Below are 19793 nucleotides of genomic sequence, written 5' to 3'. Positions count from 1 at the left end.
TCAGTTGCAAATCATCTTGTCTGGGTGAAGAAAAAATCTTTTTATTAATGGCATCCGCCCCCGGATGAAGAAGAAAGGGCGGATTTGATCTGCAATCCTTTTTCGTATTTTGTTTACCCTCTCCTATCTATGTTGGATGCTGATGTGCAGCACTGTCATTTGAAGTGCACCCTGGCCTGCACCAAAGCGAGTGCAGGAAATCCGACCGCTCCTAGTAACTGGGATATGAAAAAAAAAGATGGTTGTTGGATCCCAACGGCTTCAGTCAGAGCAAGGCCCGTTCGAATAGCCTTTACAATCCTTCATTGAGAATATCTCCATACTTTTGTGTTTTATTTCATGGGGAGATATTCCCAATGCAAGGCTATGATGGCTGTTCGAATGGACTTTGTTCTGACTGAATCCGATCACCTATTCATGCCCATGTCTTTTTGTTTTTAACCAAAATAAATTAGAAGACAATTACTAATTTACCCACTCTCATGATAATATGGCATTTTCAGAAACTCTCTTAGTTTTTGTCAGATATTAATGCCAACGGAAGTGGAGTAACCGTTGCTCTTTTGTGATGTTTAACTAGGGAAAATCTATGACGCGGAAATGAGTTTTGACCAATCAAAACTCATCCGTGAATTTCAGTTAAATATCCGAATTCGACCGATTATTTAATTCTTATATATAATATATAAAATGTTTATATAATTTATATATAATAATTAAGTTATATAAGTAATTATTTATTTATATACTTTATATCAATAAAATATTTATTTTATATATTTATTAATTATCTAAAATAATTAATTAATCAAATTTGAATCGAATCAAATATTCGAATATTTAATCAGATTCGAATTCAGATATTAATTTTCAATATCCATTGGATATCGAATCGAATTCGGGTATCGAATTTTCTAATCAGATTTGAATTCGAATATTGTTTGATCCAATTTAAATTCAATCCGTTTACACCCCTACTCCCGTGCATAATAAAACCAGATTCAGTCAGTGCAAAGCCCGTTTGAACACTCATTATATCCTTGCATTAGGAATATCTCCCCATGAAATAAAACACAGAAGTGCGAAAATATTTCCAATGCAAGGTTGTTCGAATAAGACTTGCAAGACTGAAGCCGATCTCGTACAGGACAGTCCAAGACAACACACCACTATTTTTTTTAGGAATAAATAGATTACAATCCAGCTCAGAAATATGAAATTACAGCGCCCTTCTAATTTACTAATAGCCCCTTATAAACCGCATTGAGGTGTACTGAACAATAAAAACCCTTTTTTTTTTTACCAGTTGAAAATAGAGAAGGTAATAATTAGAGAGAAAGAGAGTGCAATTCCATCCAAAAGCCAAACATCAATTTATTGTCACGTTAATCAAACGGTGGCCTCAAAATTGAAAAAGGGACATCGAACATGTTGGTTGACTTGAAAAGTACATCAAATTGTCGGTCATGCTCTGTACATATAAATATAACCCTCGAACTAAGCCTCTGCTTTTGAGCTTTTGGCCAATTTTGAAAAATTTTCAGATTTGAGAGAAAGACTTGAAGTAGGGGTGTAAAACTACAAGTAAAATCAACCAAAAAAATCGCTATGAGATTCGAGCTTTCCTCTCTCTTTTTTTCACAGATGATTCGAGCTTTTCTCCACCTCCCCAATGTCCCCATAATCGTCAAATGGGCATTTAATACTCATGGGCCGATGGGCCCCCAAGCAGAAGTGAAATGGGCGTTTAATACTCATGGGAGCTTTTCTCCACCTCCCCATAATCACTTGTACAACACAACACTTCCAACTCCCTGTTCTCTACTCTAACACTCCCTTTTATTTTTATTTTTTTTAATTTTTGTTTTATCCTTTCCTTTTTCTTCCCCTTCTTAAACAGAAAGAAAAAAGATATCAGACGGCTAGGATTCAATATAGCGAGTTGATTGAGGTTGAGGTTCCACAATGCCAACTCGTATGTTAGGATTAAGAAGGCGGCAACCTAACCATGGTTAATTGACTAACTGGGGTAGGGGGTATGGTCTCAAATTTCAACCTTCTCAACTCTCGAACCTCCTTTTAATTAATATGATATGTTTATATACCAACAAAGAAAGTGAGTTCTGGTTTGGCTTGGTTTCTCTCTCTCTCCTCCTTGTTCTGCGCTAGGCTAGGCTACACTTGATTTCCTCAATTCCCTCGCATTTGCCGCTGGCCGAAATTCGCAGAGGAACTCATGTTTCAGGTCGAAATCCGGTCATCCCTCACTGGAAAAAGTGGAGCAGATGGAAATCAATACGCTGAAAAGAGAGCCCCAGAGCAGGTAATCGTCGCCGTTAGAGCTGAGAAGGATATCTCCAAGACTGCATTGGCCTGGGCACTGTCCCACGTTGTTCGTCCCGGAGACTGCATCACTTTGCTAGCTATCCTTTCATCCGAGAAAAGCAAGGGTAAGCAATTCACTGTTTAGTTTCTTTGATCATCGTACTGGTTTAATCTCTCTCAGCTCAAACATAGTCATCCACAGACGCAATTCCTCCCTCTGTCTCTCTGGAATGTGATATAAAATTTGTTAATTACGAGAGCACTCTGTTAATGCAGGTCGGAAATTATGGAGTTTTCCGATATTCACCGGAGATTGTGGGAGCCGTCACCGGGAGAGGTCTCCCGACTGGAGATGTCAGATCTCGGAATCCTGTTCGAAGATGGTGCTCCAGTTTCACGACCAAAACCAGGTAACGACTTAACATCGGTTAAAATTACTAAACTGCCACGTTCCGCTCCGGCATCATTTTTTTTTTTTTAATTTGACATCTTTAACCTTTTTGACCAAAATTATTATAGCCATTATATGACAAAATTTGACATCAAAACAATGATTGTCCGTGGAGACTAACGACGCTTGAATACTTGATAATTGAAGTGTCAGAATCTGTCAGATCGATATCCGACGCCGGGATCTGACGGGCAATGAGTTTGACACCACAGAAGCCAGAGGGCAATTTAATTTGGCTTCGGGACCATGTAGATGTAGCCTAGGTCATTAGAAAACGCGGAAACCTCTCTAATAGCATTGCTTACATGCTTAGACATAAATTGAGCGAGTGGGAGTGGGACTGAGTTAGTGGGTGTAACGTCTTCGAGACACCGACTAACGAACACTTAGGCCCATCCATTAACTGTCCATGAAAGAAGTAGGCCCAATTAGCATCCTCTGGTGGGTACCCGCCCATTCAGATTTGAGACAACCCTAGTTGTCACTTCTGTTATTGAAGTCATTTGGCAAGCAGCAAGCTGCAAATTTAGGCTGCTTTAAAAGTCATCTAAAATAGAGTGTAAAATAGTTCATATAAATTGTAAAATTGGGTTAATTTTGTACTGATAAATTTTTCTTTTTATTAAATAGATTTTTAGATGTAATGGATGCAAACATGAATTCTAATGAAGCATATACTTATTTTTTTAATCAAAAGTCCACTTGAATACAAATTTACTTCTTTTTTATTGATGTATTTTTACATCTTATTATCAATGTAAATATGCATTAATCTGTCATTTGTCAATACATAAATGTAATACTATCAAATACAAGCAAAAATGAACCAGAATACAAATTTACCCTGAACCAAGATTTACACTCCATTAGTATCTTTTTCAAATGCAGCCTTAATAATGAAAACAGCATCTTGTTGCATAATAACAGTAAAATTCCCAAATCTCTCTCTCTCTCGTTTTTTTGAGTATTGGATGTAAATGGTGATAATGTCAGCAGGTTGGTGTGAAGATTAAGGTGGTGTCAGGTTCATCTGGTGGCGTGGTGGCTGCAGAATCAAAGAAAGCTGGAGCCAACTGGGTTATTTTGGACAAGTAAGGATCAACCAGTGATCACATAAGATAGACTTCAATTTGGATTTTATTTAATTAGTTTTCTATTAGTTCTCATTTTCTGATTAACGTTGTTTAATTCATAACTGTGATTGGTTGAAAAGGGGTTAAAAACATATAACCAACCAATCCTCTCTGGTGCTTCCTACCAAATCTAAAACGTTGACCTGAGCACATGGATGGTATTTGAATAATCAAAATTTCTATTAAACGATGTTCTGTGGGTTTGATCCCGCACCTCTCTCTCCCTGTTTGGAGGGGCCCAAGTGAGAGAAAGGATTATCTGAATTTGATAGTCCTTTTATTTACTTCACACCAACCATAAATGTAAGTGAGAGATTGATTGACTGTGAGCCACGTTCTCCCTGTTTGGAGGGGCCCAATCCACCGTAAAAGCGGCTGAAAGAAAATTAAAATATTATATATTATGACAAGTAATTAGGGTTGCAAATGTATCCGAGGATCCTATTTGATCGAATTCGGATCATTCCTGATTGGGTTATTGGATTGGATTCGGATCCCCCTCTCTAATCCAAAAAGACCCGATCCGATGTGTTATATATTAATAAATATAAATATATATGTTATTTATTTATTTATAAATTTATTATATTATTTTCTTTAATATATATATATGAAGAAAATAATTAAAAAATAATTGTATTTTTTATTCTTATTTTATTTTTATTTTAATAATTTATTAATTTTAAAGAAAATAAATCGGATCAGATCAGATCCGAAGATCCGAAAATCCAACTTACTGATAGGATTCAAATCTTATCGAATCTTTTGATCGAATTCGAATCTAATCCGATCCGTTCCCCAAACTTTTATTTGCAACATATAGAACCACTCTTAATTTCGTTCATGGTGTTGATGGTAAATGTAAAATTACTAAAATATCCATTCAAAGTTTGATAGGTGGGAGAAGAAAATATTAAAATAACAGAAATAGCCATATTAAACTAAAGCATGTTATGATCCGTTGTATGTTTAGTCTTTTTTTTGCAATATTTAGTGTTTTTTTTGTATTTTCTTGTTTTTTTTCCATATTTTGATCTATAATTCTGTTGTGTTTTCTCTCTTTGCCTTCATTTTTTTGTTGTATTTACTTATATTTATCTGGAATTTCCTATTTTTCTTTTATTTTCTATTCTTTATTATATGATTTATCCATAAATATTTACATGAGATATTCCAATGAGGTTTAACCTTGCCATTTTTTAGGGGAAAAAATAATTTGTTTTCCGCCCATTCTACATAGAAACTATGTAGGAGCTTCACTGCAACTATATCTCATTATCTCATTGGATTGCGCTATGTTGCCGCAGACAACTGAAACAGGAAGAGAAACATTGCATGGAGGAGCTTCACTGCAACGTCGTGGTAATGAAACGTTCCCAACCTAAAGTCCTTAGGCTCAAATTGGAAAGCTCGAATGAAGTCCAACCTCCTTTCCCTTCCTACCCAACGCCAGAATCTGACGATGAGAAGTCTCTAGATAACAGGCTAAAGCATTCAACTCCTGTCAGCAGTCCTGAAGATCAAAAGACTTCCTTCACAAGAACCTCCACCACCACCACCACCGGAGCAACTTCTGTATCGAGTTCTTATACGGCCACTTCTCCTTTCTTGGTCTGTGAGCAAAACCCACTCTTTGAGGGAGTCAACAAGAGGAAGCTTCGACCTCTGAGAGAGAGAGTATACTCGGACGACCCATTTACCGTGTTTGAGTCGGACGGCCAAGATCCCGTTACTCTCTCTACTAATTCATCAGCGTCATCACTGGCTCGTAACCAGAAGACTGTCTATTGGATTCCTGAAAACCACGCTGTTGATAGAGAGAGCTCAATTATCAGAAACTACAAGAATACCCACAACACCACCAAATCCCAGCCTTCTCGTACTCTGCTTGAAAAGTTTGCCCAATTTGATAGGGAGACAAGGTTCAAACAACTCGAGCTTAGCCAAAGCTACGAAAGAGATTATATTGTCAACTCCGACCTAAGAGATGCAGTGTCCTTGGGCAGAACAACTTCAACACCTCCTCCTCTATGTTCAATATGTCAGCACAAGGGACCTATTTTCGGGAGACCGCCTGTGTGGTTCGACTACAGAGAGCTTGAAGAAGCTACAGATGGGTTTTCAGACATGAATTTCTTGTCAGAAGGTAGGTTCAGTTCGGTCCACAGAGGGGTGTTGAGAGACGGCCAAATGGTCGCGGTGAAGCAGCTGAAAGTGTCTGGGTTGCAAGGAGATGCCGACTTCTGTCGGGAGGTGGAGGTATTGAGTTGTGCACAGCATAGGAACGTTGTGATGTTGATTGGGTTCTGCGTTGAGAAAGGGAGGAGGATTTTGGTGTACGAGTACGTGTGCAACGGCTCTCTGGACTTCCACTTACACGGTAAAGATCGTCTTTCCTGATTTCTCTCACTTCGGTGGTCTGGTCGGGTACTGGTAGGTAGGTCTGGCATCATCACGTACGTGGTGCCAGCAGCATTCCGATTTCTCAACTTCTAAATGCGTAAATTAAATTCATGCAGAAAATGAGAGCACCAGTTTAGACTGGCACTCGCGACTCAAGATAGCTATCGGAGCGGCGAGGGGGTTGCGCTACCTTCACGAAGACTGCAGGGTGGGGTGCATCGTTCACAGAGACATGCGCCCTAGTAACATCCTCCTAACCCATGACTTCGAGCCGCTGGTATTTTGACTAATTTCATTCTTTCTCCCCTTTCTTTTCTCATGCATCTTTTGGGTGTTTGGTTGCATGAAAAATCTATTCAGATTTAATTAGAGATATTTGATCCTTATTTTAACCGCAATCCGCAAACTTCACCTAGTGCTGCAAATGGATCAGACCGGATGGAATATATTATATATGGGGGATCCGATTCTGATTCGTTTATATTTTGGATTCGTACCTAATTCTTATCGGATTTGGATCAAATTAAGACTGTTTTTTTATCTATCAGAAAAAGGTGTTAATTCAGACACTAGGATAGTAGGACATAATTATAAGTTTATAACAGGAAGCAGTGCTTTTGCGATTGGAAACTTGTACATTCTATTGTTTGACCGTTTTGATTTATTAGGTTGGAGATTTTGGGCTGGCCAGGTGGCAACCGTCATGGGATATTGGTACTGACACATGCGTCATTGGAACTCTAGGGTATATAATTCTTGTTACTTTAATCCTGAAGTAGTCCCGTCTCTGCAAGACTGCAACACTAGTCCCAGGAGAAATGTTGCATTTTTTTAACATGCTCTGCAATCACTGTTACTCTGTTATGGAAACCCTAATAAACTGTTAGGGATTATCCTAAGAAATAGTATACATTTGCAGCAGCAGCAGCAGTATGTACGTTTTTTTATTCTTTTTTGGTAACAGTGACAATGGTACTAATATGAGAAACGTCATCTCCAGGTATCTTGCACCAGAATACACGGATGGTGCAAAAATTACAGAGAAAGCTGATGTATACGCATTCGGTATGGTATTACTGGAGCTCATTACAGGACGAAGAACAATTGACTTGGCTCGTCACAATGCACATAAATTGCTACCAGAATTGTCCCTCTCCATGTTGGCACTAGAACAAAGCCATGCCTTGACGATTAATCATCAATTTTTGGATCCACGCTTGGACCATGACCAACTCCATAATTATACGCACCAGCTCCAGGCAATGGCTCAGGCTGCTTCCTTGTGTCTTTGCCGAGACCCAGAATCCAGACCCCCCATGTCAAAGGTACACTTTCCATTATTTCTCTCAAAGAATGTTTAATTTCATTCCTCTTCTATATAAATATAATGCCTTCTTTGTGGGTGTCTTAATCCAATAACATGACCCATTTTGCCTGTTGATTGATTAGATCCTTAGAATTCTAGAGGGAGATGCAATCATCCCGCTGGGTTCCGAGCTTGACATGGTCGGTAGTAGAAGTGCGCGTATGCATGGTCCAATCTCACACCCACTAACCGAATCATGGAGAGGTCATTCCCGTACTCTTTCCCATTAAGAAATGCGCTTAATGTTGAGAGAAAAGTGGGCATACTGAATCCAATTGAAGCTGGCTGTACATACAGCACTTTATTCTTTTTGAGTTATCAGTGCCAAATTTCATACTTCAAGAGATACATACTAAACGAGTTGGAATTGAGGGGGCTCGAGGAGCTCGAGGAGCTGATACTGAGGCCTTGAAGAGTAGCCGGGGCACAGATCGGCTTCCTTTTCTAAATGTACTATATACATATTCTTTTTTAAACTTCCTAAACAGTACTCGTGCTGAAACATGTAAAGTGGTAAATGATATAGGAACATGGAGACGACCAAAATAATAAACAGTAATAGTAATAATGAAAAGTACTATACTACTATTCATGAAAACATGAGCCGGTTGAGCACTGCACAGAATTCCTCCCATACATGGTGGAAAACAAAAAATTGGATGTTGGACAGTTTGTGGTGTCCACAGTGCTCTCCCCGCGTTAAACATTAATTGTCAACAAATATTTTTATTGGTATCGCATCATGAACTCATGATCAAAACGGTTCTCTGTATTCAAAACCGGATGACTGTGTATTCAATGCATCGAATCTGAATCATCAAAACATGTAGCAGCTTGTAAAATGCTACAAGAGAATCATCTAACAAATGTGATGGTTAAGCGAGTTTCTAAAGTAATTTTATGGCATAGGAGATTAGATATCCCACTCCCAGGTAGAAAGTGCTAAACCGTCTATAGAGTGGAGATTAGAGACTAGAGCTAAGGATGGATGAGATCACACTGCTTCACCCAACATCCTAAATTCCGTTGGTTACAATTGCTCACGTAATTCAACTTTAAATAAAATAAATATATATACACTCGTATATGATGAAAGGACCCATTTACAAGCCAATTCCATATTAGACTTTAGACATCAGGAAGAGAAGGAACTCGCCTCGGTGCTGTAATACGACAGCTCGTTTATACTTAGGTTTTCTCTCCCTTCATCCCACTTCAGAATCTCCCTTGCATATCTGAGAGATCCATCAACAGTACCAGACTCCAAACCCTTTACAAGAGAAACATACAACTTTCGTCCAGTGAGAGAGGCAAAGAGTCTCTTGAACTTCACTGCTATGTAGTAAAAGGCCAGCTGAGCCAGTGAAGGATTATTATTATTGATACTGTTACTTCTGGTGTTGCTATTAGAATGATGGTAGCTTCTCACTGGATTGAAGTCATGGAACCACTCACAAGAGGTCAGTGGGACCTGCTCGATCTTCTCCTCAAGCAGATCAAATTTGTTGAGTATCAGAAGGAATTCCATCTGCTTAAAAGTTGGATGAGTAACAATAATCTCAAAGAGTTTCCTGCTTGCCAACATCTTGTTCATCAACACCTCATTCCCATCATCACAGAATTGATCATAGTCACTCAGGGCAACACAAAAGATGACAAGTCTAACATCTTCAAACATCTCCAGCCACTTGCAGTTTTCTCCAAGGCCTCTTGCAGGTACCCTTATTAGCTGGTACCTGCAAACGAATCAAATATTGAAAAAGATCACAACAACATGCATAGAGATTACTGGGTGAAACTAATTCTACTATAATCCCATTCAGCACTTAAACCAAGCGAATGGAAAATGCAGGGGTAGGGAGATGGATCACAATTGGAGGATCTCAGCCAATGACAGCTCCATAGACATCACTGAACCATTCATCATTAATGGTTGATAAAAAATGCTTTCTCTTACGTGTCCAGAATAATCAGGATCAGTGAGAGAATCCAATGGTAAGTTTTTTTGCCAAGGCAATATCCTAGATTAGACCAATAAAGGACTAGATTTTTTATCAGCAACACCAATGAAAATTTCATTCACTGATAGAAAAAGGTTGTTGTCTATTAACTCTGCTTTATCAGCCCATAAAGGACTAGATTTCTCTATACAGACAGGCACAACAATTAATTCTAAGAACCATGGTTACCCACCTTAGCAAGGAATCATGCTGATCAGCAGTGTCAATGGACTCAAAATGGCCTGAATGGGGGAATGAGAAATCCATGCAAGCAAGTCCATTCGATGAAGTGATTCCCTCAGCATATAGAATGTCCTCATCAGAGGGCTCATAATCCATTCTCGATATCTCAACAGCCTGCAAAGAAGTATAAACTTAGAAATCTAATGAACTTAAAAGGAATGATAGCTCCAACTTACAGTCTACAACTGATCTCTAGAAACCCTTGTTAACAATTCAAAAGGCTTCTAGTGGTTCAACTGTCATAAAATGTAGAGATCAATCTTGTAAGACTCGGCCCAGACAACCAGAATGCTCATTGGTCACTGTGTCATGGATTTACTGGTTAACCGAGGCAGTTAACCCATTCAAACCATGAATCCATTTAACACGGACCAAAAAAGGCCAGTAGGTAACTGGTTCAACCATCTAGTCTGGTTCAAGTCTTACAACACTGGTAGAGATTTGCCCCTCTGATGACTGGGAGACTGTCTGGCTACCTCTTCTGATTTTTATCAAATGCTTTGTTAGCATTACCAATTGTCTTTACCCCTTTGCTAAAGCATAAATCAGTCATTTAATAACAAGTAAATCAGCAAACATAATTACCCTATAAAATCATTGGTTTCTAACAATTTTAAGCAATATTTTGTATATCAAATATAACAGAAGCTCAAGTTTCAGTTTGAAAGGTTAAATGGTAAATTAGTTGGATCAAGTGGTCAAGGCTCTGCAAGCCCAAGAGGGAGGGGGGCTAGGTTTTAGGGATGCTAGATGTTTCAACCTAGTAAATGCTAGCAAAACATAAACCCTTTATTCTTTATGGGCTAGAGTTCTAAAAGCCAAATACTTCTATAATGGCCATTTCTTTTCTGCCCCCAACCCCAAAGTAGCATCATGGGGATGGAGAAGCATAATTCATGGGAGGGATATATTACAAAAAAGGTGGCTTTTGGAAAATTGGGTCTCAAGGCCAATATTTGGAGGGATCCATGGTTGTCTGCCTTTCCCTATGCAAGGACTGAGTTAGAAACCTAAATATTGAATTATTGAGAGGATGGCTGAGCTGAAGCTCCCAGGTCAGTAAGATGGAATTCATTCATATGTTGAATATAAAGAGAGCAAAATTTAATAAAAAAAACAGAAAAAAAATCTACATCCCAGCTTCCAATCAGATGGATCCAATTAGTTGGTCTGACAAAAAAGAATGGCTTGTTTACAGTAAGGTTAGCCCATCACTAGGCAAAGCAAATTCAGGACAGAGGAAATGGTGATTTAGTACCATCAGTTTTGGCATATGACAGCCCCATGGAAGCTAGTCTGGCAGCTAAAATTGATTCCCAAATATAGTATGGAGGGTTCTACATAACTATTAGGCAATGAATAGGAACTTAATGGCAGCAAGCAGATGCCTTATTGTCCTTTATGCTCTGAAGTTGATGAGACCATTGAGCCATGCATTGCTGTACTGTAGCTCCAGTAGACCTATTTGGTTCAGATCTGCTTATGGTTTTCATTGCTTGGACAACTCAATGTCATCTGTTGAGCAATGGCTGTTACCTTGGCTTCAAGAGTGGAATCTTAGTAAATCTGATATGATGTATAGTTATTTTGTTATAACATGGGACATGTGCTGTAACAGAAAATAAAAATAGTATAATTTTTATGGGTAATCTCTCACCCCCACATGATGTAATTTACCAATGTTAACAGGGCATGGCAAGAGAAGGAGGCAATAGCTTTGCACAGCCTCCACCAAAGTCTTGAAGATCAATCTCAAGGAGTCCACTCTTTTCAGGCGAATCATATATGAATGTTTTGACACAATCCAGGTTCATACAACTTTTGTGCAGGAAAATCAAATTGGGCATGGTGTGGTGGCGACAAACTCCAAGGGTACCCTTTTTGGATGGGCAAGCATGATTAGATGTAGCAGGGTTACCTGTTTTCTCTGAAGCATATGACATTTTCATGGGCATCAAGTTAGCAAAGAATATTGGTTGTAGGAAAGTGTGTATCCAGTGTTCGATGTTGATCAGTTTTCTGGCTTGTTTAAGGATTTGTTCATGTTTCCAAATGGGGATGGTGGTGGTTTGGTTTGATTAATGAAATTTCCTTTTTATCAAAAAAAATACTTCGGGAATAAATATAAAGCATTTTGGCATATCATTTATTATCCAAAGTTTAACAGATTCAGACTGGTTTTCAAAACATTAGTTGCAACTTGCATTCAGATCTGTTCTTGTTATCTTTCCACACTGAACAGGAACATTTGAGTCACAAACAAGATCCTTCAGAATACCACAATTTAATTTCTATGTTAGCCATGAAATTTGTCTTAGTTATGATATTTATTTCCCCCTCTAAGGCTCTAAGTAGTTCAGGAAAACACTAAGACAGCACAACAAACCTTGTATAAGGGGTCACCTATGGGTGTAAAAGGTTGGGTTCATTTGAGGGTCAGCCCAAGGCCAATCTAACCTCAGCTTTAACATGTAGCCCACCCAAGTTGCTATTTCCTCAAACCAAACACAACTCAGGCTGAATCTGTTTAGGTCAGATTTCAATTTAGATAGTGTCATAAGTTCTTTTTTTTTTATCAGCAAGAAAAAGGTTAATTATATTAATATGTGAAAAACAAGTTACAGTAGAATGGGTATCCAGTCACCCAAAATTACAGAATCCTGAAAAAACAAAGCCCAAGAACTTAATTATAATAAAGCCCAAAACTGCTGCTGGCTATAGACCCCCTGCTTAGCTTAAGTGTTGGCCATCCCATTTGTAGTCCTTGTCAGGTAACAGGGGCGTTCACGTCACTTGTCAGGCTTTCTATTTCCCTTAAAACATGTCTATAAATCCAAGCTACATAACACCTAGAAGTGATCCAAGATACAACTAGTTTTGAATCCCCTTCAACTTTCAAGTTTTTGAAGTTTGATTTCTTAGCAAATTTTAGGCCTTGTAACAGTGCCATCAGTTCATCCTTTGGTGAATCCCTACCTTTATAGGTCCTGAATACATAGCCATCACTTTGCTTAAGGAATCCCCAAGCACACTACCAATACCTGCCATTCCTAGGTTTCCCATAGAGCTCCCATCAAAGTTTAACTTTATTTTATCACTTGCTAGGGGCTTCAATTCCACCATCTTTCTTTCCTTTTCCTTGGAGGAGTGTGCCACTTCATTCCACGCCCTTACTATATCAGTCACTGTAAAGTGTTGGAAGAGATCAAGAATTTTTATCTGGTTTGCAACTTTATCTGGAAGAGGAAAATGTGCTGATTAGATAAAATTTTTAGTTCTTCCTTACTTGTTGGTTCAGGTTTTGAAGTCTTTGAGGGTTCAATACAGCATTTAGCAATGTTTGTGTTGATTAAACCCTAATAAATAAGCAAATAATAAAAAGAAATTAGTATATAAACACATAAACTGATTATTTTAGTTTAATAATGTCTATTTTATAATTATAATCTCAAAAAATAATAAATAAAAAAGTATTTTATAGTAGGAAGTAGAAAACAGTTAGGCGATTAGGCGAGGCGAGCCTCAAAGGGCACCTTGTTGCCTAGGTGTCGCCTTGACAACTATGTTTTTAAAGATGCAGTTTTTCGGCTTCTGTACAAAGGTCTCAGCACTCTACTACAAATCAATGTGATACTATTATATTTAGCCTTGATTCCAGTTCGTTTCAAGTGAAGATCATTAGGATTTAAATCATATTTGAAAAAAAAATAAAAACATAAACATGCCAAAGGGCAATGGGAATCCCAAAACCCCATGTCTCTATTGGGAATTCTTACCCTGTTATGAGCAGTATTAACAAGAAATAAGATAAAAAGCATAACCAGTCCAAATTGTATGCATCTAAAACCAGCAAAAGAAAAAAGCATGAACTTACACGTTCTAAGAAATAACTAGCAACAACAGGTAGCATTTGTAGTTCAGTTCTCCGCTTGTATGTTGCTTGAATTGCTGCATCCTTCCACAGTTCCTCAACCAATGGAGCATATTCTCGAGTGGCAGCTGGGAAAATGGCTTCCAAATTACCAGACACCATAACTTTGAGAAGCCAGTCTGAAAATGCTTTAAGCCTTGGACCAATGGAATAGATAGTTTTCTCATCATGTTCACTGGCATTTCCTATTGTTTAGCAGATTACACTTCTAAGGTTATTTTTTATTAGCAAGAGGTCAAATCAACAGGTTCATGCTAGACAAAGCTCTAAAATATATGCATAAAACCAAAGAGGAAAAATACTTCACACATCAACTAAAACGCCACCAAATCCAAAAGGTACCCCATTAAGAAAATTCTAATACATGTAGAATATGGAGCTCACGCCATCACACAGACAAATGTACCCAAACATCCAATCCAGGGCCCCCTATCAGATGTACAAATTGGATTAGTCACACCATCCCCCCCAGCTGGGAGGGAAAATGTATTTAAAAGATGATAATCATTGTATAGAAACATAATACCTTTTTCCCATTGAAATGAGGGGGAAAAGCACAAGGTCCATTCTAAAGAATTATGTAAGTAGCCAGACACCAAGAATCTAGCAATCATAGCAGTTGACAAACTAAGTAAAACCAGATGTACATAGGGTGAAACTTGGGCTGGCTCAGGTTAAGGATTTGTTAAAATTTGAATGGGCCTGGGCCTGATGCTGTGTAAATTCCTCAAATTGGGAATCCAACTTGCATGCCTATATAAAGGCCACCCCAATGCACGAGGCTCTCAACAATGTGGGGCCTCGGGGGGACAGATGTACACAGCCTTTCCCCTGCAGGTACATAGAGAGGCTGTTTCCAAGATTTGACCCCTGGTCACCCATGTAACAATGGAGCAACCCAACCATTGTGCCAAGACCCACCCTCCTTGCACCCCTATATGTACCCGCTAAAGAGAAGCTTATGTATAATCAATTAAAAAATAATTGACACATAATATGTCGATTTCATATAAAAATTTGAGTATATAGATACTAGAAGAGTTTGACAGCAACGTAAAAGTGAGTTCATGTTTCATCTGATTCTGAAACAGAAAGCTTCCTTTTTCTCATTCGTTTAGATTGGTATATGGTTTTGTAACCACAAACTCCCCCATTTTTGAGCACTCCAAAACCTCATGTTTTTCAACCAGGAAGAGTTTTCACTTATGTAAGCATTACATCATGGGTGCTCGTTGTGACACAGAATCATTTACTTATATGGTATTTTTAAGCATAAAACCATGTAAACAACACATTCTTTTGGGTTGCATGGTTAAAAATACTAGTTCATTTTGACAACAGTGGGGTCCAGTTTTTTCAACTCCACCATGGGCCTTTTCAACTACCAGCTAAACACCATCAAAGTGAACCAGAATTTGACTTTCAAAATAATAGTCAATGTACAAGTAAAATAGTTGATGTGCACCATGCATACGTGTGGGATTCAAGAAATTGAATTCTTGAGTTTTATACTTCTTCCAGAAAGTTTCTTACAAAAATATTCAGCTAAAAAGTTAAACAGATGTTTACCAATGACCTGGTGGTGATGAACAATGATCATATACATCAATGTTCTTGACCACAAAAAAAATCACAAAAGAAAATGGAAAACCAAAGATTATATAAGCTAAGTGGAGGCAAATGTAACCGACTCATACCTAAGGCACTAGATTGCTCAACAGATTGATTTTTCTTCATTTCCACCTGGCTTTCTTCCTCAAAACGCTCACGCCCCTCAAGCAGTATACCTAGATATTTATATACATTGCTCTGGATTATCAATTTGATATCCTGGCGCTCATCCTCTGAGAAGGAGACTGACTTGTACAGAAACTTGGCCTGAAATAAGTAAGTAATAGCTCAAACCTCTAATTCCTTGAGTTTACCAAAAACAAAAATGGTACACTTCAAGACCATTTTTTCTTCAACACAAAATGTACGACATGTCTATATTAACTTGAATATAAACCTTTCACAGTTTCACTATTTATTAATTCATTACAACTGTACACCAAACCATTTCAGACTTTTTTTTTTTTTTTTGGGGGGGGGGGTTGTCATAATGTCAAAACTCTGGCACAAAATCACAAAATTTGGGCAACTTCTGATAGGTAGGTCATATCCATCAGAAAATCATGTTACATTTATTCTCCAACTTTGCTTTTTTGCACGTCATAAATTGAACAGAGTATTGTTGGATGGAAGGAGTGAATTAATGCAAGTAGAAGGATCAAAAAAGAGCTAAGGGAAGACCAAGGAAAATTAGTCTTAAGTGGTAAAATTGATGTGAAGGTTTGTTATTTGACAGAAGCATGGATCTTGATAGAGCACAATAGAATATTACTTGATTGAAGGACCCTTTCCACAGAGTATAAATCCAAAATACAGAGAAACAGGCCTGGCCAAAACTAAACATCCAAGTGAAGTAGTGCTTCAAAACTCTCCGACAGGCATGGCATCCTACCAACAACATTTTTAAAATGTAGGACAAGAAACTTTTGAAAATTTAATCATGGTCATAAGTAGATTACACTCAGCTACCCCAAAACAGTATATTACAATGAAATTTTCAACTGATACAAAGAGGCAGCCCTAGGAAATTTCTTGTAACATGATTTTAAATCTACCAAGTGCTATCCTTAATAGATTGATTTCAGCATGAATGATCATGTTGTGGAGAAGTTGTTTGTGTCATTTCGTGGTCATCTACAAGCAGGTTTAAATAGGAGTTACCTGTTTAAATATGGTACTTGTCCCAGATCCACTATATCCAACTAAAAGAAGCTTTTGGAGTGTTCTCTGCTCGAGGTAATCAGGGACAGGTCTATCAACCAGAGCCTTTTCTTCTCTACAAGGATTTGTAGCTTTAGAAGGAACAGGTAGTGACAAAACGGCACACACCAGTTTTGTTGCAGACTGAGGATATAAAACCAAAATAAATGATGGAAGCAGGGAAAAGGAATAAAGAAACACGTTAAACACGCACAAACAAATTCACGTGTAAATTGCACCTTGCCCCAGATATGCCCTTTTATGTTCTTCTGTCCCTCTTCCTGGTATGATCCATCTGCATCCACCCAGAAGTTTGGGTTTCCAGCACACTGGACCCCTGCCAGCTGCAAAATTAAACAGTACAATGCTTAGTTTTACCTTTTATTCAATAAAAATACCAAATATCAGCAAAACCTAATGTCTTTATCATGTCCAAGAAGACAACCTGAAGCATCCACAGCTCTGCTTTTGTAACCTCCCGGTTATTTATAGAAACCCGTGTGTTTCCATTGCTAGCATTTGGCATAATGGCCCCCCCAACATTCAGATTGGGGCTAATAATATTGCAAGGCTTTTGTCCCTCCTGCAATTTTAGTGAAAACATCAAACTGCATAACCATGCAAAGCCATCTAGAAAGCTAAAATATAATCATAGGAATTTCATGCTCACCTTTCCCCAAAGCCCAGATACTTTATCATACCAATATTTTCCTGGTTTTAGCTTCTTGGGTGGCTTTGGACAGCTCTGCAATAAAATCAACTCCTCTGGACAGAGCTGCTGCCGATTTACATATATAAGCTCTGCTTGTAGCTGATTCACTTCACATGACTTTTCAGCCTTCATTATCTGTTGAATTTCCAACTCATTAAGCAGCCATTTAAGCACTCGAGAGCATTTACCCAAGCTCTCTCGCTTTGACTCATCAATTGGTAATCCGATGCAAGTGACACATTTCCTCCCTTCTGGCATTGACCCCATTGCTCTCAATATGCAGTTACTGCAATACTTTTTATTGCAAACAATGCATGTCTCCTTATCTGTGAACAGATTTCCTTTAGAACAGCGATAACATGCCCCTTTCTTTGGCCTTGTTTCAGGTCCTCTCTGTTCCTGGATGGCTTGGCCTTCAACAGGACTAAAGTCCCCATGAATTGTGTCACTTGACTCAGCATCAAGGAAGGTTACAATTGATGTTCTTTTGGCATGGCAAGGGGGATCATTATTGAAATCTTCGTCCTTGCAAGAAGAAACCTCGGATGATAGAAAACGAGAGCTCTGCATTGACTCGGTGGAGCCCCAATCTGGTTGATCTATATCATTTAAAAAATCTAAACTCTCTTTGCAATCATTTGAAGCCCGCTGGGCACCGGAGCTTCCCGATAATTCATGTGACTCAATGCGGCTACTAAAACACTCTAGTGTCCTTGAAATTCCTATTCCACCTGATAACTGCTGGGAACCTTCATGCTCATTAGATAAATTCAATGCGCCAGAACCACCATCAACCACGACAGATAATTCACAGGACTGGTCATGGCCATTCGAGAATGCTAATGTGCCTGAGCTACTAAATTCACCCGATAATCCACAATCAGGACCGTCTCTATCTCTCTGGTGAAAGGCGATCACGGATGTGGGAGAAACAATCTTGTCAAAACCTAGGGTTAGTTCTTTGGAGTTCTTGCTAGAAGGATCTGGGGCAATGAGTGGCTGGGCAATCGGCAAGGAGAGCTTATCGGAGAGAGAGGTAGGAGGAACCACAGTAGCGGTCGGGATCCGTTTGATGTCAATCGGCACTGCTCGAGGGAGATCGTAAGTGACAGGAGGACCGTGGTACTCCATGGCAAACGAATATTCGACCTCATCTTGACTGTGGGGGATCGAAGCCCCGACGGGCAACATGCTAGTAAGGAGACTCTTCATATCTTCGTCTTACTCCAGTTGAATTTTACTGAGAAACACACGCCCTAAGTCTCAAAATCTTATAAGAGAAAAAAAATCATTGGAGATTACTAAAGCTTTCGTTTTACAGCTCAAACCCGCATGGAAGAAGAGGAGGAGCATCCATGAGAGTTTTCCCTCTGAAGCTCCTCCATTATCTTGCTTGTGTACAAAGAAACTCAAATGTCAACCTAACCTTACAGAGGAAGCTAGCTAGATCCTCCCCTCATTTGATCAACTGAATATTCTCCATTAAATGAACCAAAAACAAAATGGTACTAAAAATAAAAGAATAACAAAATCACAGAGTAAATGCAAAAACGGACTAGTCCTCTGACTCTAACGCCTTACCAGCTGAAAAATGAAAAACCGGAGAAGAGAAAGGCGAGAGAGGAGAGGAGAGGATGAAAGAGAGGCCGAGCCGGTCTTGAAAATCCTGGGCGGTATTCTGATTTCTGAGTCCAAGTAGGGAGGAAAATGGTTGGAAATTGGAAGGGGAATGAACGAAAGAGACAAGAAGAGGGTTTTGGGATGTGGAGTACACTTTTTCAATTTGTTTAATCACCTTGTATTTTACGATGACCAAACAAGTAAGTCCGGCGTGGCGGACATGTCGGATGGAAGGGTTTTGAGTTTGTCTTTAGTTCTTTGGTACTGTCTGAGCTCGAAAGTCGGAATTCGGATGAAGTAGAAGTAACACTGTCCTCTGTCCTCTCTTCGAATCTTTTACCACAGTACTTAGTTACTTACTGCCACTACTACCGCTCCAACCCCAATTAAATGGTTTCTAACTTTCTATTTTCTCTAGTATTAAATAGGTTCCAGTAACGCAGGTTTCAATACCATAGCAGCTAGCTGTTCGCAATCCATCGCAGCCGTGCATTGGGAAGATCTCCCATTTTATTCTCATTGGTTAATCAAAACTGAATCATTACTTTCAATTTTTCGAAAATGTCAAATTAAAACCAAAATGATCAATTCAGTTAACTGGAATTTTTGATTATTCAGTTTTTTATTATTTTTGGTTAATCACCCATAACTTTTCCCCTTTTATCTTTTCTTTTTTCCCAAGTGCTGACTGCGGGACTTCATTCCGCGTCAATGCTGGAACAATCCAGTTAACACACCAAGGAGGCAGCCCTCCATTGGTTTAGTTCAGTTTTTGATGATCACCTCAATAGTAAATCC

The 19793-nt window shown here is 38.7% G+C and overlaps 2 protein-coding genes across 2 annotated transcripts; one reads left to right on the top strand and one right to left on the bottom strand.

The window, feature by feature from the left end:
• Positions 1-2102: 2102 nt before the first annotated feature.
• On the top strand, positions 2103-8252 carry LOC104595828 (inactive protein kinase SELMODRAFT_444075-like). The gene is made up of 8 exons (XM_010256737.3): positions 2103-2450; positions 2602-2735; positions 3773-3867; positions 5217-6289; positions 6429-6589; positions 6981-7057; positions 7313-7637; positions 7762-8252. Exons 1-8 carry the CDS (start codon positions 2237-2239, stop codon positions 7906-7908), a joined length of 2226 nt encoding a protein of 741 aa, XP_010255039.1. The 5' UTR covers positions 2103-2236; the 3' UTR covers positions 7909-8252.
• Positions 8253-8704: 452 nt separating this feature from the next.
• On the bottom strand, positions 8705-19097 carry LOC104595827 (extra-large guanine nucleotide-binding protein 1-like). Its single transcript, XM_019197491.2, has 9 exons — positions 18957-19097; positions 17334-18615; positions 17109-17246; positions 16903-17007; positions 16625-16807; positions 15550-15730; positions 13796-14037; positions 9872-10035; positions 8705-9414 (listed from the first exon to the last, which is right to left on the bottom strand). Exons 2-9 carry the CDS (start codon positions 18585-18587, stop codon positions 8814-8816), a joined length of 2868 nt encoding a protein of 955 aa, XP_019053036.1. The 5' UTR covers positions 18588-18615; positions 18957-19097; the 3' UTR covers positions 8705-8813.
• Between the last annotated feature and the right edge of the window lie 696 nt (positions 19098-19793).

Source organism: Nelumbo nucifera, chromosome 5 (genome assembly GCF_055504915.1).
Source record: "Nelumbo nucifera cultivar China Antique chromosome 5, China Antique-T2T, whole genome shotgun sequence".
Taxonomy (NCBI): Eukaryota; Viridiplantae; Streptophyta; class Magnoliopsida; order Proteales; family Nelumbonaceae; genus Nelumbo; species Nelumbo nucifera.
Note: the sequence above shows the minus strand (reverse complement) of the source record. Positions and strands in the feature narration are given on the sequence as shown.

Coding starts and splice junctions, on each gene's coding strand:
- LOC104595827 (XM_019197491.2), bottom strand. CDS start 18,587: ATGAAGAGTCTCCTTACTAGCATGTTGCCCGTCGGGGCTTCGATCCCC. Junction 17,247..17,333: donor TATCTGGGCTTTGGGGAAAG/GTGAGCATGAAA, acceptor CTAAAATTGCAG/GAGGGACAAAAGCCTTGCAA. Junction 17,008..17,108: donor CAGAGCTGTGGATGCTTCAG/GTTGTCTTCTTG, acceptor TTAATTTTGCAG/CTGGCAGGGGTCCAGTGTGC.
- LOC104595828 (XM_010256737.3), top strand. CDS start 2,237: ATGTTTCAGGTCGAAATCCGGTCATCCCTCACTGGAAAAAGTGGAGCA. Junction 3,868..5,216: donor AACTGGGTTATTTTGGACAA/GTAAGGATCAAC, acceptor ATGTTGCCGCAG/ACAACTGAAACAGGAAGAGA. Junction 7,638..7,761: donor CCAGACCCCCCATGTCAAAG/GTACACTTTCCA, acceptor TTGATTGATTAG/ATCCTTAGAATTCTAGAGGG.